A 15,613-nucleotide genomic window follows, 5' to 3' on the forward strand; every position below is an offset into this window, starting at 1 on the left:
GCAAGAAAAAGAAATAAAAGGCATCCAAATTGGAAAGGAAGGGGTAAAACTGTCACTATTTGCAGATGACATGATTTTATATAGAGAAAACCCTGAAGACTCCATCAAAAAACTCTTAGAAATAAAAAATGAGTAAAGTAACAGGATACAAAATCAATATATAAAAATTTGTTGCATTTCTATATGCTAACAATGACCTAGCAGAAAGAGAAATTAAGAAAACAATCCCATTTGCAATTGCAACAAAATAAAACATTTAGGAATAAATTTAACCAAAGAGGTGCAAGATCTGTATATTGAAAACTATAGGGACTTCCCTGGTGGTGCAGTGATTAAGAATCCACCTGCCAATGCAGGGGACACAGGTTTGATCCCTGGTCCAGGAAGATCCCACATGCCGCAGAACGGCTGGGCCCGTGGGCCATGGCTGCTGAGCCTGCGCGTCCGGAGCCTGTGCTCCGCAACGGGAGAGGTCACAACAGCGAGAGGCCCGCGTACCGCAAAAAAAAAAAAAAAAAAGGGCAGAGGAACAGAATAGACATTTTTCCAAAGAAGACATACGTATGGTCAACAGGTACATGAAAAGATGCTCAACATCACTAATTACTATGGAAATGCAAAACAAAACCATAATAAGATAGCACCTCACACCTGTCAGAACGGCTATTATCAAAAAGGCAAGAAATAAGTGGTGGCAAGGATGTGGAGAAAAAGGGAAACCTGTTGGTGGGAATGTAAATTGGTACCTCCACTATGGAAGACAGTATGGAGAGTCCTCAAAAAATTAAGATTAGAACTATCATATGATCCAGCTATCCCACTTCTGGGTATTTATTCAAAGAATATGAAAACACTGATCTGAAAAGATATCTCAACCCCCATGTTCTTATTGGCATTATTTACAATAGCCAAGATATGGAAACAACTGAAGTGCCCATCAACAGACGAATGGTAAAGAAGGTGTGGTATATATGTACATAATGGAATACTGCTCAGCTTTAAAAATATATATATTAATGTCTTGCCATTTGCAACAACATGGATGGAACTTGAGCATTTTATGCTAAGTAAAGTAAGTCAGATAGAGAAAGAGAACTACCACATGATGCCACTGATGTGGAGTATCAAAAAAAAACTAATAAACAAACAAACAAAACTAAAATAATGTATAAACCAAACCAAACAAAAAGAAATACATATATATGGAGAACAGAGTAGTGATTACCAGAGGGGAAGGGGAAGCGGGGAGGGCAAAATGGGTAAAGGGGGTCAGGCCAACTACGGTTACAGATGGAAAATAAATTTTTGGTAGTGAACATGTGGTAGGGTATCCAGAAGTAGAAATATAATGTTGTACACATGAAACTTATATAATGTTATAAATCAACATTACCTCAATTACAAATAAATAATTTTGTTTCCTAAAGAGTAAATTTACAAGTTTCAATTTCATTAGCAGATAGTGTTAATGCCATCCTGAAATTGTTAAAAGCATAGTATCCTTTGAAAAAATATCCTAGGGCTTCCCTGGTGGCAGAGTGGTTAAGAATGTGCCTGCCAATGCAGGGGACACGGGTTCAAGCCCTGGTCCTTTAAGATCCCACAAGACGCGGAGCAACTAAGCCTGTGTACCACAACTACTGATCCTGCGCTTGAGAGCCCGTGAGCCACAACTACTGAGGTTGTGTGCCACAGCTACTGAAGCCCGCGCGCCTAGAGCCTGTGCTCTGTAACAAGAGAAGCCACCGCAATGAGAAGCCTGCGCACCGCAACAAAGAGTAGCCCCTGCTCGCCACAGCTAGAGAAAGCCCATGCACAGCAACAAAGACCCAAAGCAGCCAAAAATAAATAAATAAATATATAAATTTATAAAAAAGAAAGAAAGAAGAGATATCCTGGATTATTGAGGTCTTTCTTCTATACAGATAGCAAATATCTATAAAATAAAAATCTATCCTGCTTTTTAAAAAAGCTGAAGAACACAAGTAACAAATACAAAATTTTAAAAACAGCTACAGACAAAAAGGATATTGCCTTCAAAGGAACATCCATTAGATGGACACCTGGCTTAAATATCATAAGGGAAACCAGAAGCCAGTGTAATGATACCTTCCACGTAATGAAGATAGTAACTACCAACCTAGAATTCTATACCTACTGAACATATCTTTCAAGAATAAGTACAAAATGATATTTTCAGGTGAACGTAACTGAGTTTGCCATCAATAAACCCTTACAAAATGAAATCCTAAAAGATACAGTTCAAATAGAAAGAAAATGTTCCCAGAGGGTTTGAGCAGCAAGACTGAAGAGCTAAGAGACTGAGAAATACGTGACTAAATCTAAATGGATTTGTTATTATTATATGCAGTTATTTTCTTGAGGGGTTAAAAACAATAATGTTAATTACAAAACAAAAATAGATCAGAAGAGGACATTAAAGAAATTCGTGTTCTAATGTCCTTGTATTGCTACACACATATGCTGTACTTCCTAGAGTAATCACTGAAATAACATAGTGGAATGATTAAAAACCTCTTCAAAATAAGGCGTACAAGGTGAGAAAAATAATAGGTAAGCCAGTGACTTTTCACTAGGGCCACTGGGTTCTCTCCAGTGCTTGCAAAGTTTAGTTGTCATCTAAGGATCTGGGCGGATTTTATATCCGTACAATGATTTTGGAACGCACCCATTCTATGGCTCCCTCCCTTTAAGTATTACACCCTAACTTCTAGCTGTTTTGCTATTCCCAAACAATGTCCTCTAATCCTGCAAGCCAGCAAGGCTGTAGACTGGGGAGTGACCTCAGGAAAGAAGCTGAAAAATTCCTGACTCACCTATTGCGGTTTGACTTCCAAGGGTAGACTTCTACTTTTCTGCCTGCTTTAGATATTGTATATGAGAGTATTAGCTCACCAAACCAGAAAAAAGATATAGAAATAAAGACATGAATGAGATACATTCAGTTAAAAAAATTTATTGAGCACCTACCATGCACCAAACATTGATCTAGGCACTGGAGACACAGTGGTAAATATGACAGACAATATCCCTGATCTCAGGAATTACAATGTTGTATGTGAACAAACAATTAAAATAATACCAGATAGTGTTATAAAGATAAAACAAGGGACTTCCCTGGTGGTCTAGTGGTTAAGAATCTGTCTTGCAATGCAGGGGATGCCAGTTCGATCCCTGGTTGGGGCACTAAGATCCCACATGCCATGGGGCAGAAAGCCCGTGCACCACAACTACTGAGTCCATGTGCTCTGGAGTCCGTGAGCCAAAACTAGAGAGCCCATGTGCCACAACTACTGAGCCCGCACATTCTGGAGCCCATGCACCACAACTAGAGAGCCCGTGTACTGCAACTAATGAGCCTACACACTCTGGCGCCCGCACGCCACAACTAGAGAGAAGCCCACACACTGCAACAAAGAGCCCGTGTGCCTCAACTAAAGATCGCGCATGCCACAACTAAGACCTGATGCAGCCAATAAAGAAAGAAAGAAAGAAATATTAATGGTACAGATGAACCTATTTGCAGGGCAGACATAGAGAATGCACGGGTGGACACAGTGGGCGAAGGGGAGGGTGGGATGAATTTGGATATTAATTTTGACATACATACACTACTATGTGTAAAATAGATAGCTAGTGGGAACCTGTTGTATAACACAGGGAGCTCAGCCCGGTGCTCTGTGATGGCCTAGGTGGGTGGGATGGGTGGAGGAGGGAGGTCCACGAGGGAGGGGATGTGTGTATTCTTATGGCTGATTCACTTCACTGTGCGACAGAAACTAGCACAACACTGTAAAGCAATTATAGTCCAATTAAAATAAATAAACTTTTTTTTTTTAAAAAAAAGATAAAACAAAATGATGATGAATGACTGAAGAGGAAGAGTGCACTTTAAATTGACTGGTCAAGGAAGTCCTTCTTGGGGAAATAACATTTGGGCTTAAATTTGAACGACAAGAAGGAGCCAACCATGAGAATTCTTTGAATAAGTTATTTCAGTGACCAGCATGGGCAAAAGCCCTAAGGCCAGAAGCAGTTTAGGAAGGAAATTGCAAAGAAAATGAAAAATGGAAGCCACCTGGCTGATATGAGAGTAACGGACATTGGCTATGAGTGGGTCACAAATTTAGCCCTGACCTCCCTGATGGAAGTACTAAAAAGAAACCTAGTCAGGGCTAAAATGCACCCTAGAAAACAATGCTGAGTAGTGACTCGCACAAAAACCATACTTTGCATAATTATTTATAATACTCAAAAATCAGAAGTGGACTGAATTAGTCTAACAATAAAGGGACAGTTAAACAGGCTACAATGCACGTTTAGCTAGATTACTTACGTACCTATTAAAATTGAGAACGATAACATGTAAATGTATTTATGCTATAATGTTGAGTGGAAAATGGAATATAAAATAATATGATTACTATTTTATATAAGCCTAAAAACCCTACAAAACCCTCATCCCCAACATCCAATAAACTAAACTGAAAAACTCACATCAAATTTCTAAATTGAATGCATTTGAATGGTGGCATTACAGATAATGTTTTTTCTTCTTCTTTTCTCTTTATCGTGTTTTTCAGATTAAAAAAAAGTAAGGAATAATCCACGTATATGTTAGCAACTGATAAGTTATTTAGGTTAAACAGACAAATATGGTGTAATAAATGTGTATGGCATGTATAATTAAGAGTTCTGAGGGAAAAAAACATAAAATTAGGTGCATAACTATAGCTACATAAACCAATGTATCTATATGGATGAAAATGCCTCCTGCTCCATCCCACTCCAATCATCTCCCACCACTAGAGAATTCTTTAAAAAACATATATCTGATTGTGGCAGTTCCCTTTAGTCGCTCCCCAGTCTGGACATTGCGTCCAGACTCCTGCACATGGCTATGGGTCTCCTCCTTAGTTTACTGTCTACTTCTCTGACATCATTTGCCATGCACCAATTCCAGCACATCCTCTATTATGCAGCCAAACAGAACCACTTAAAATTCCTCATATTTGAGATATTTCATGCTGCTCTCCCTTTGCCTGAAACGCCTTTCTTTTCTTGTCTGTCCAGTTGTAGAACTAATCTTCCTTCAAAGTTTCATGCAAATGCCACCTCTAGTATGGGGCCTTCTCTGATTACCCCGAACAGAGACGAGCGCTCTTCCTTTTGCATTTCTACCACACGCTGCAAAATTTTCTAGCAAATATGACACAGCACTATTATTTTTGTCTACGTGCCCATCTTTCATACTGTCTACAATGATTTCTTTGAGGGCTCATTCTATGTTTTATTTTTGTATTCTGAGAACCTAGAATTGTTCTTGGCATCAAATGTTTGCTGATTAAACAGGAAACAAGCAAACATACCTCTACTGGTCTCACCCAAGCCAAAGAACAGGGGATAGCCTGAGCTGGAAGCCTGGTGTAGCAGCACCTGCAACAGATAATCAAATATATGAATAGTTAATCATATTTCAAAACTGCATTTTATGGAATCTCTTATCCACTCCTTGATTTAAGCTTTTCACATCATTTCAGAGTATTTTACTCATGCATTTTAAAATTAATGTCTTACACTTTAAAGTAACCTAAGAAATACACTTGTAAAAACATAATAGTCCTTGAAAACCATGCAATTAAAATATAGGTAGGATATGTATAACTGAAAATAAATAAAATATAGGTAGGAACAGTTCAACCTTCATGCTATATAAATGCAACTCTTCGCATGACCCAAAGAATGATTTTCTTAACATAAGATTGAAATTTAGTCTCATGGTTCATTCAGATTCACGGTCATGTGAAAGAAGACGTGAGAGATTATAATCCAACTGTGATTATAATGACCAAATGACCATTTGCCAAACCTGCACTAAGATGAAAGGGGGTGGAATGGAGGGTAGGATGGAGGGAGAGAGGCAGGAGAAAAGGAAGAGAGATCCTAAGCCCACAGAGTTTCAGCATTACAGCTCAAAACTTAAGTTGTCCTTATTCAGTTTATTAACTCACTTGAGGAACCTCAGGGAGGACTTCTGAACAGTTCCAATATTTCCAAAGTCTGGATAGAACACTTCAACTTCCTGTTTCCCAAGAATTCGATGGATAATGACCCGATACCACCACTTATCCTCAGAAATCCTTACACAACAGAGACGTCCCGGTTGGATAAAATACTCTGGCATGGCATATCGATCAGAAACCAGCTGATTAGAATAACAGCGCCTGCGGAATTCCATAATACACAGAAACCCATAGGGAAAGAAAAAATTAAAGATCATTTTTATTGATGTATCAAGAGCAGCAATGTCTTGGCAAAAAGCAAAGAAAAAAACCCTCACTTTTTCTGATTTGGTAATGCTTATTATTAACACCAATTAATTTTCTTTTTCTTGTCCAAATCCCTTCTCTTTATCAACAAACTTCTTCCAATAGAAACTTACTAAGTGATTATTATGTAACATTATGCCAGGTGTTCTTGGGTGGTAGGTGAGTATATAATGTGGTAAAGTTAGAAAAAAACTTTTGGAGAGATACAAAGTAAATTATTCTTGTATGTGGCACCAATGTAAAAATCAGACATTTGTTGTACATGAATAAATCTAAAGTAACTGAAAATGTAAACATTTTACATAGTGTTTACTAACAAAGGACATGATTTTTCACTAGAGAAAAGATAATTTAGAGCAGTAGCTCTCTAAGTGTAGTTCACAAATCCCTGGGACCCTGATACCCTTTCAAAAAGTTCCTAAGATCAAAGCTATTTTAATATTTTAGTAGTATTATGAAAATAGTTATTTGCCCTTTTCACTATGTTAATATTTGCAATGACGCTGTAAAAGCAAGGGTGGGTAAAATTCCCGGTGCCTTTGCTGAATCAAGGCAGTGGCATCCAACTATACTAGTAAACATTTATTTTTCACTGCCATGCATTCACATTAAATAAAAAAGAAAGAAAAAAGAGGCTACTTTCACTTAAGAATATCCTTGATAGGGCTTCCCTCGTGGCGCAGTGGTTGGGAGTCCGCCTGCCGACGCAGGGGACGTGGGTTCGTGCCCCGGTCCGGGAGGATCCCACGTGCCATGGAGCGGCTGGGCCCGTGGGCCATGGCCACTGGGCCTGCGCGTCCGGAGCCTGTGTGCCATGGCGGGAGGGGCCGCAGCGGTGAGAGGCCCGCGTGCCGAAAAAAAATAAAAATAAAAAAAATAAGAATGTCCTTGATAAAGCAATACAAATTATTAAGCTTATTAAATCTCAACCACTGACTATCTTTTCAATATTCTCTGTAACAAAATGCAAGTACAAGTAAAATACTTCCCAAGTTGTCTTAATGAAAAGCACTTTTGCATTTCAGTTGTGAACTGAATGAGCTGCTTTTTGTGTGTGTGTGTAGATTTATTTTTACTTGGAAGATGAACTAGACACTATTTTCATGGAATACCATTTTTGCTTGAAAGGCCACTCACAAACTATGTTTATTCAGACTTGCATATTTGCCACACATTTTCTCAAAAATGAAGCAAGCTTGCCACTTCAAGGAAAACACTGACAGTATTTATTGTCAATGATAAAATTCAAAAGCTTTCAAATGAAAATTAGGATTTTGGCAACGCTGCATCCACCACCATAAACATGACAGCTTCCTAATACTTAATACTTTTCTGATGCAATCAGTGATACTATTAATGAATGTGATTTTTTAAAGATATATTGTGTGATGAAACATGTCAACATCTGGAAGATCTATATAACTCAGTGAACCAGTATTTTCCAAAAGACCAACACATGATGTTTTAAAATCGTAGATGGTGGTAAAATTCAGGACCAGTTCCATTGAGTCCACACTGAGAAGTTCCCTATGCTTACTTTAATGTTAAGCTACTGCTGTCTTGAAATTCTTAATACTTTTTAAACAAGGAGTCTTACATTTTAATTTTGGACTGGAGCCTGCAATTATCTAGCTGGTCCTGGATCCATCCAAAGTGCAAAGGCAGAAAATGTATTTTAACATAGTAGAGTTTGAAAAGTTCAAATTCCACACTGAAACTAACTTCAAGAAACTACCACTTGTCAAGTTTCAGTACACTATCAAAGAGTATTCACAATTTTCTGAAAAGGCTATTAAAATACTCCTTTTCCCAATTATGTATCTGTCAGAGGCCAGATGTTTTCACGTACTTCCACCAAAATAAAGTATTTCAAGAAATTAAAGACAGAAGCAGATACTGAAATCCAACTTTCTTCTAGTATGCCAGATATTAGAGATCTGCAAAAATGTAAAAGAGTGCACTATTCTAATTTTCATAAAAGTTATTTTTCATAAAATGTTATTTATATTCAGAAAAATGAATTTATCGTTATTTTTAAACAATATTTTTTACAGTTTTAATTTCTATATGATAAATATTGATAAACAAAAGTTCTCTTCGGTCCTTAATTTTTAAGAGCCCTGAGACCAAAATGTTTGAGAACTGACTTAGAATGAGATACATGAAAAATATATTGAAAACAACAGATTCCTACCGCATTTCAATCATCATGTCTTCAAGTAACTCTGATGAATCCCTGCTATAGATTCGGATGTAGAATTGACTAGGAGAGATGATACACTCCACAAAGACCCCCACGAGGGTACTGGTACCTAATGGGGGTAGTTTGCATAATTTCTTGTCCCGTACAGCATCAGGTGGGATATCATGATTTGCCATTGCCAAGTTGAGCTGTGATTTGTTAATTTCTACTTGCTACAAGTTAAAAAAAATCAAAGAAACCACTATAAATCTTTGAGTAACATTTCAAACTCTATGACAACGTTTCTTAAAATATATTTCATGAGTCACCTTTATCAGAATCACCTGGCAAATAATAAAAATGAAAATTCTTAGGCTTTAGCCCAGACTCACTCACTAGAAGTGAGGCCCCAAATTATGCCTTTAAAAAAATTCCCTAGGTGATCCTTACCTACATTAAAATATTAAAAGTACTGTCTTACGATATTAGGTAAAGAGTGAAAAGTGTGTCACACAACTGCCATATATAAAATTGAAAACATCGTACTTCAAATACTTAGGCTGAACTAAGAGTCTCATCCTACCCAGTTCTACCAACAAAGGCAACTTTAAAGAATGGATTAAATTTCAGGGCTTCCCTGGTGGCACAGTGGTTAAGAATTTGCCTGCCATTGCAGGGGACACGGGTTCGAGCCCTGGTCTGGGAAGATCTAACATGCCATGGAGCAACTAAGCCCTTGTGCCACAACTAATACTCAAAATTTTTAAGTACTTATACTTTTAAGGCTTAATACTGAACCTGCGCTCTAGAGCCTGTGAGTCACAACTACTGAGCCCACGGTGCCACAACTACTGAAGCCCGCGTGCCTAGAGCCCGTGCTCCGCAACAAGAAAAGCCACTGCAAGGAGAAGCCCGCGCACTGCAACGAAAAGTGGCCCCCACTCGCCGCAACTAGAGAAAGCCCGCACGCAGTGACGAAGACCCAACACAGCCAAAAATAAATAAATTTATTTTAAAAAAAGAATGGATTAAATTTCAGACTAGTCTTCCAATCAAAAATACGGTTTCTCAAACACTCTCATTCTCAAGTATATTATTTTCCTTCAGGCCTTTCTACTGTCCTCTAGAAAATATAACAGGCTCTCAAAACAAAATGTTTTCCTTCCATGAAAGAAGCCAGGTGTAAAGTGCAGAAGGCAAGAAGAGTAAGCAATTAATTCCTTAGTAACTACAAAATAAGTAACAGGAGATGAGAATACAAAAAGTGAGAAGTGTGTGTGGAGGTATAATAAAGGAGAAAAACAATAAAAGCACCCTCTAACTGAGGCCAGGTGCAGGGGCAACCTGCAGCAGTGCTGAGGCATCCAGCTACAACAGAGCTCCTCAATTCTTCCCTCAAAAGTCCTGGAGGGTTGTGAAGCCTACTGAAACACATGGACAGAGAATCAGCAATGTTATCCTGAAACAACTGTTAAATCTTCGAAGACAACTGAAAAACCTGAAATGAGACTCAAGGAAAGCTAGTTATACAAAAGGCTGAAAACCAGAATAAATGCTGCATAAGGTGACTTCAGACCAAAGTTCTGGTCTAGCCTAAGAAATCATACATCTAGAAATAAGACCTTTCTCAAACAGAATTTTTGTCTAAAGAAACATTCATTCAGTTACTTCCCATAATGCTGAATCTCCAGGGCACAAAGCCATCAAACCTTACTCACCAGCTGTAAAGGCTTTACCACCAGATTAGGCTTCTTGCAAATCTTCTCTTCTGGCTCTTTGTGGTTTTCTGAAGGGCAATCCTGTGTAGTCTCCTTGATAACAGTAGTAGACAGTGAATTTCTAGGGGGACTGGACACACAAGCTTTGGCTTCTATTTTCTTATCTGATTGAACTAAACATGAATTTCTGACTGATGACACAGCTCCATCTGAAATGACCAATAGAGGAGCCTATGTATATCTATTAAAATAATTTGGAAACTGTTAATAAGCACATTCTACGTGCCAGGCACTGGGCAGATAATGAGAGATGAGAGATATGAACCTGTCTTTGCAGACCTTTCAGTATGGAGAGATGTAACAGAAGTTCCAGATGGGAACAAATCTTACGTTATTTATGTTGGGGGGGGGGCAAGTCTGATAGGGTTTTTTTAACTTTGGTGAAAGGTTTTATTTTACAACATCCTGATTTCAATTTATTTCTTGTTCAGCTTTAGCTGTGAACATTCATTTGTTGCTTAATGTACAACGTATGTGACTACTTAATAGTCCATAATACAATGCCTTAATTTTTAGGGAATTCCCAAACCAATCACATATTTTGACCATACAATCATACAAATTTACACGTGTATGATGATTATAGGAGGCTGACACATTAAAACAGACCCCAGATAGACATAAAACCATAGTGGCTCCTAAAGAAATAAACTAGTAACTGTACAAAGATGTAGGTGCAAGAATATTTATCACTGTATTTTTTATAATGATAAAAAAATGGATACTCTCTACATGTCCATTGACAGGAGACTGGTTAAATAAACTATAATACAGTTACATAAAATAATTACATGTAGTCAAAAAGGAAGAAATAAACTTGTATATGCTGTTATAGAAAATTACCTCTATGAAGTATAAAAAGCAAGGACTTATATAATGTTTATACAATACTGTTTTGTGGAAGAAAATTATACATATGATAAATAATTATAGAGAAGAGGTCCAGAAAAAAAACACTAAAACTATCACTACTAGTTACTACCTCTGCATTGCTGGAATTGTTTAAACAAGCAAATACTGCTTTTGTAATTTTTTTCTAAGTGCAGCTAGGCTCACATATACATTTTAAAAAGTCTGGAAGGCTATATAAAAATTCTAATGGCATTTTTGGTGGGAGTAAAATGTAGAGAAATATTCACTTTCAACTTTTTACTCATCTGTGCTATCTGAATTTTTTAGAATGAATGTAAGTTATTTTAATCAGAAAAATCAACAAAGATACATTTACATTTTGTAAAAAAAAACACAGCTGTCCACTTTAGCCACTTGTAGAAACTTATCAAAATATAAGTATCATACTGTACTATAGATGGCAAGACATTACCATTATCGGAACTGAGGAAAGAGTATATGGGATCTCTCTGTGTTCGTTCTTAATAACTGCAAGTGAACCTACAATAACCTCAATAAAAATTTCAAAAGAAAAAAACCACTAAGCCAAACAAAAACAAAAGTCAAGTGCCCTAAATGCAATGTGATATCCTGGAGTAGATCCAGAAACAGAACAAAACTGATAAAATCGGAATAGACTCTGGAGTTTAGTAAATAGCAGTGTACCAATGTTAATTTCTTAGTTTTGATAAACATATCATGGTAATGTAAGATGTTAAAATTAGGGGGAAACTGGATGAAGGGCATATGAGAACTCTGTACTATCTTTGCAACTTTTCTATAAACCTAAAATTATCTCAAAATAAAATGTTGTTTTCTTTAAATTACAACTGCTGAGTCTCAGTGCACACCCATTTATTCTGAACGTCCATATATTTCTAAGAACCTCCATATATTTCTAAAAGGAGTTAAGAACCACTGAACTATCTAGAGCTTCCCCCTCAGAACACCATTTCCGAACATTTATTTCTTCAGAATTATTAAAAAATCTGGACAATGAAGAAAGTAAACTTAAAAAACTCAGATTTTAATACAGTAACCTCATTGCAACATATATCACCAGAAAGGAGGTCATTATATACAAAACATTTTCAAGGCTAATGTGTGATCTGTTTGGTTGATGTGGTTACAATAACGCCTATTTACATAACCAGTGCTTTCTTTTTCCTTGTTCTTACAGAGACAATTAAAAATCAGGTTTGCATCATATTGTAATTCAACTCACCAGGTGGTAGAGGCTTCATATCAGCATCAAACACCAGCAAGTCTTGTTCTCCTTCCCTGAACTCAACATGGAGAATGTCACTAAGAGCTCCAACAAGCTCGGTCACATTTAAGAAGCCCAGATTTTTGGGTGAAAGTTGCTCTTTAAAAATTACCTGTCACCAAAGCAAAACCAAAAACCAAAAAAAAAAACAAAACAAGAATATAACATATACAGATGCCCATGGACAATGCTTTAATTTGGACTTAGCCAAACTAAATTTGTAAGGGTGAGTTAACTCAGGCATTACAACAAACCCTTGCTTCCATGCAAGTATAATACAAACCAAGAGACCTATAATCCCTCACCATAAACTTCTAGGCCAACTTCAAGTTCCTTTTACAGCATATGTTAAATTGAAAAGAAAATTAAGGGACATTTTTACCTCTCATTTTATACAATGTCTGATTATAAAGCAAAAAGTCTTTTTTAAAAAAGAGGGGGAAAAAAAAAAAAAGAGGGGAACACACAAAATACAAAAATCATAAAACTTGATATTTCTCTATTTTCAGAGAAAGAGTATTCACTACCACTTTCCACATGCAATAAAATACTATTTTTAAACATTTCCTTAAAATTTTTGTTTATTATTTCACCCTGGAAGTTGGGATAAATAGGCAGGTGTCTATGTATTTCCTATAACTGTCTGATTTTCTCGCCTTGGAAAAGAAGAACTATACCAAATACAGATAGAAGAGAATATATATAAGATAGATAACAAGTATGTTTGGTTTAAACTGCACAGTGAATTGGTAAGTTTGCCCTTGTTAATAAAGACGTCCCATTAAAATGTCTGAATTCTTAAACTTTTGTCTCCATAACCAAGGTAAAGCAGTAGAGCTAACCGTAGTTCTTGCTCTCTTCCTCTTGACTAGGTGTTAGTAGGAAATAAATCCCTGCTCTGACTTAATCACCTTGGGGAAGACCAACAGGAACACAGAGGGCAAACAGTTCTAAAGGATTGACCCTTGACAAAGGGTGGGATTTCTGCAGTGCATACTTCTTGTTGGTGTAGTAATGTTCTGAGACCCAACTCAACTCTTTATTGACTTCTCCCAGGACACTTGTAAAACTGGGGCCCAGCATCAGTCAAGTCACGGTTTAAAGGGTGATTAGTATCACATCTATAGCCAATCACAGATAGCCCAAGAGAGAAAGAACTCGTAGAGGACAGAAGAAGGGTGGTGGTGAGTTAGATTTGGTACTTCTACTTACTTCCTTGTACATTACACATTATGGCTTCTTTTCTTTTTATGTTCATCAGTCTAATGGCTTCTTTACCTTCTCGGTAAGTGCCCAGTACTATGAATGTGCAATTCAGCTGAACACATGACTAGGTTGGGAAGGATTCTTTTTAATGTAAGTTATCAATTTTTTGAATAAGTGATATTCAGAAGTTTTGAAAAGGTACACAGCAAAAACTTAGTCTCCAGCCCACTCCCATCCCTCAGTTGACCAGGAGTCACCTCCTTGGAGGTAACCATTACTACTAGTTTCTTATGCAAACCATCACCAGCAGATTCTTGTGAAACTTTCCAGAAACTGTCAAAACTTGAACATGCATCATGCTTCAACATAATAGATTACACCTGTTGTATTTTTTATGAATTAATACGGAGGTAATTCCAAATCCTTATATGAAACACAGTTGAGTAATCTTATCTCAGAAGCAGTTTCTTTTAGTAAGTTAGTTTGGTCCATCCATTGATATGTCAGATACACTGCCCTAGGTCCTCTGTTATGCTATCTTCTTTATATACTCCCAACCGTAAGCAAGAAAGTAATTGGTGTGTATTTCTACTCCCACTCTCTTACTTCTCTTCCATCTCCAATCCATTCTGGTTGTTTTATTTTTTCCTTAGAGTTTATATTTATGCCTTCAAATATATTTATGCCTTCAAATATATGCCTTCAAATATATGTCTTCAAATGCCTTCAAATATATTTATGCCTTCAAATGAAATGCCTTCATTTCCTCATGGAGTAGATTTTGTAGATGATACACTCATAGTGCAAACACTTTATTTTCTGCAAATTGGCAGCTGGACCCAGCGGCTTGATCAGACTCATGCTCGACCCCTATGACAAGACTATTGGTGATGCCATGTTCTAAAAAGAGGCACATATAATGTCTGGTTGTCTTTTTTTTTTTTTCTTGGTGTTGTTAGGAGCCATTACTGGTCGATGCCTGATCTACTATTTTATTGAGAGGCTTAACATAGTGATATTCTAATTCTATAAATTCTTTTTTGTTATTTAGTTGGAATATTTTATAGAGATATGCTCCCCTCATCTGCTATTTGGTTAACCAGTCCTACTAGTTCATTCAGGAAAGTGAGGTAAGTGACTGGCTCTTTCTCTTTATTTACCATTTTCTAAGGTAATGAATTGGTTCTCTATCATCTTCCATGATAACCAATTAGTTGTTTTTTTTTAATTAATTTATTTATTTAGCAGGGGCTACTCTTTGTTGCGGTGCGCGGGCTTCTCATTGCCGTGGCTTCTCTTGTTGCGGAGCACGGGCTCTAGGCGTGTGGGCCCAGCAGTTGCAGCACATGGGCTCAGTAGTTGTGGCTCGCAGGCTCTAGAGCGCAGGCTCAGTAGTTGTGGTGCACAGGCTTAGTTGCTCCACAGCATGTGGGATCTTCCCGGACCAGGGGTCGAACCCATGTCCCCTGCATTGGCAGGTGGATTCTTAACCACTGAGCCACCAGGGAAGCCCACCAATTAGTTTTTAATATCATATGAACTCATAGAATTAAACATATTTGATGGGCTTCAAACCACTGCAATTATTATCCTTATTGAAACCTGAAATAACACTTCACATGGATTCCTAAGCCCTTCTAATGTGAACCTAGTCTTTAATAGTCCTTGCTGGTCTGGAATGGTAAGATGTTCCAGGTTCAATTTATGCAATTAGAAATCCTTGTACATACAATTAAAATTATCTCATAATTACTCCCATATATCCCATAATAATAATAATTATTATTATTTTTTTATTTTTTGCGGTTCACGGGCCTCTCACTGTTGTGGCCTCTCCCGTTGCGGAGCACAGGCTCCGGACACGCAGGCTCAGCAGCCACGGCTCACGGGCCTAGCCGCTCTGCGGCATGTGGGATCTTCCCGGACCGGGGCACGAACC

General features: G+C 37.4%; 1 protein-coding gene across 1 annotated transcript in view; it reads right to left on the reverse strand.

Moving 5' to 3' along the window:
* The window catches only part of TDRD5 (tudor domain containing 5), a 91,136-nt gene that overhangs the window by 30,753 nt on the left and 44,770 nt on the right, over window positions 1–15,613 (reverse strand). Inside the window, exons 6-10 of the mRNA XM_027086177.1 lie at window positions 12,427–12,580; window positions 10,251–10,459; window positions 8,545–8,765; window positions 6,033–6,245; window positions 5,391–5,457 (exon numbers count right to left, since the gene is read on the reverse strand). Coding sequence (XP_026941978.1) covers window positions 5,391–5,457; window positions 6,033–6,245; window positions 8,545–8,765; window positions 10,251–10,459; window positions 12,427–12,580 — 864 coding nt within the window. The remainder of the gene's footprint in view (window positions 1–5,390; window positions 5,458–6,032; window positions 6,246–8,544; window positions 8,766–10,250; window positions 10,460–12,426; window positions 12,581–15,613) is intronic.

The sequence above is a fragment of the Aethalodelphis obliquidens genome, unplaced genomic scaffold (genome assembly GCF_003676395.1).
Source record: "Aethalodelphis obliquidens isolate GAN/ISIS:26980383/991018 unplaced genomic scaffold, ASM367639v1 scaffold55, whole genome shotgun sequence".
NCBI lineage: Eukaryota > Metazoa > Chordata > Mammalia > Artiodactyla > Delphinidae > Aethalodelphis > Aethalodelphis obliquidens.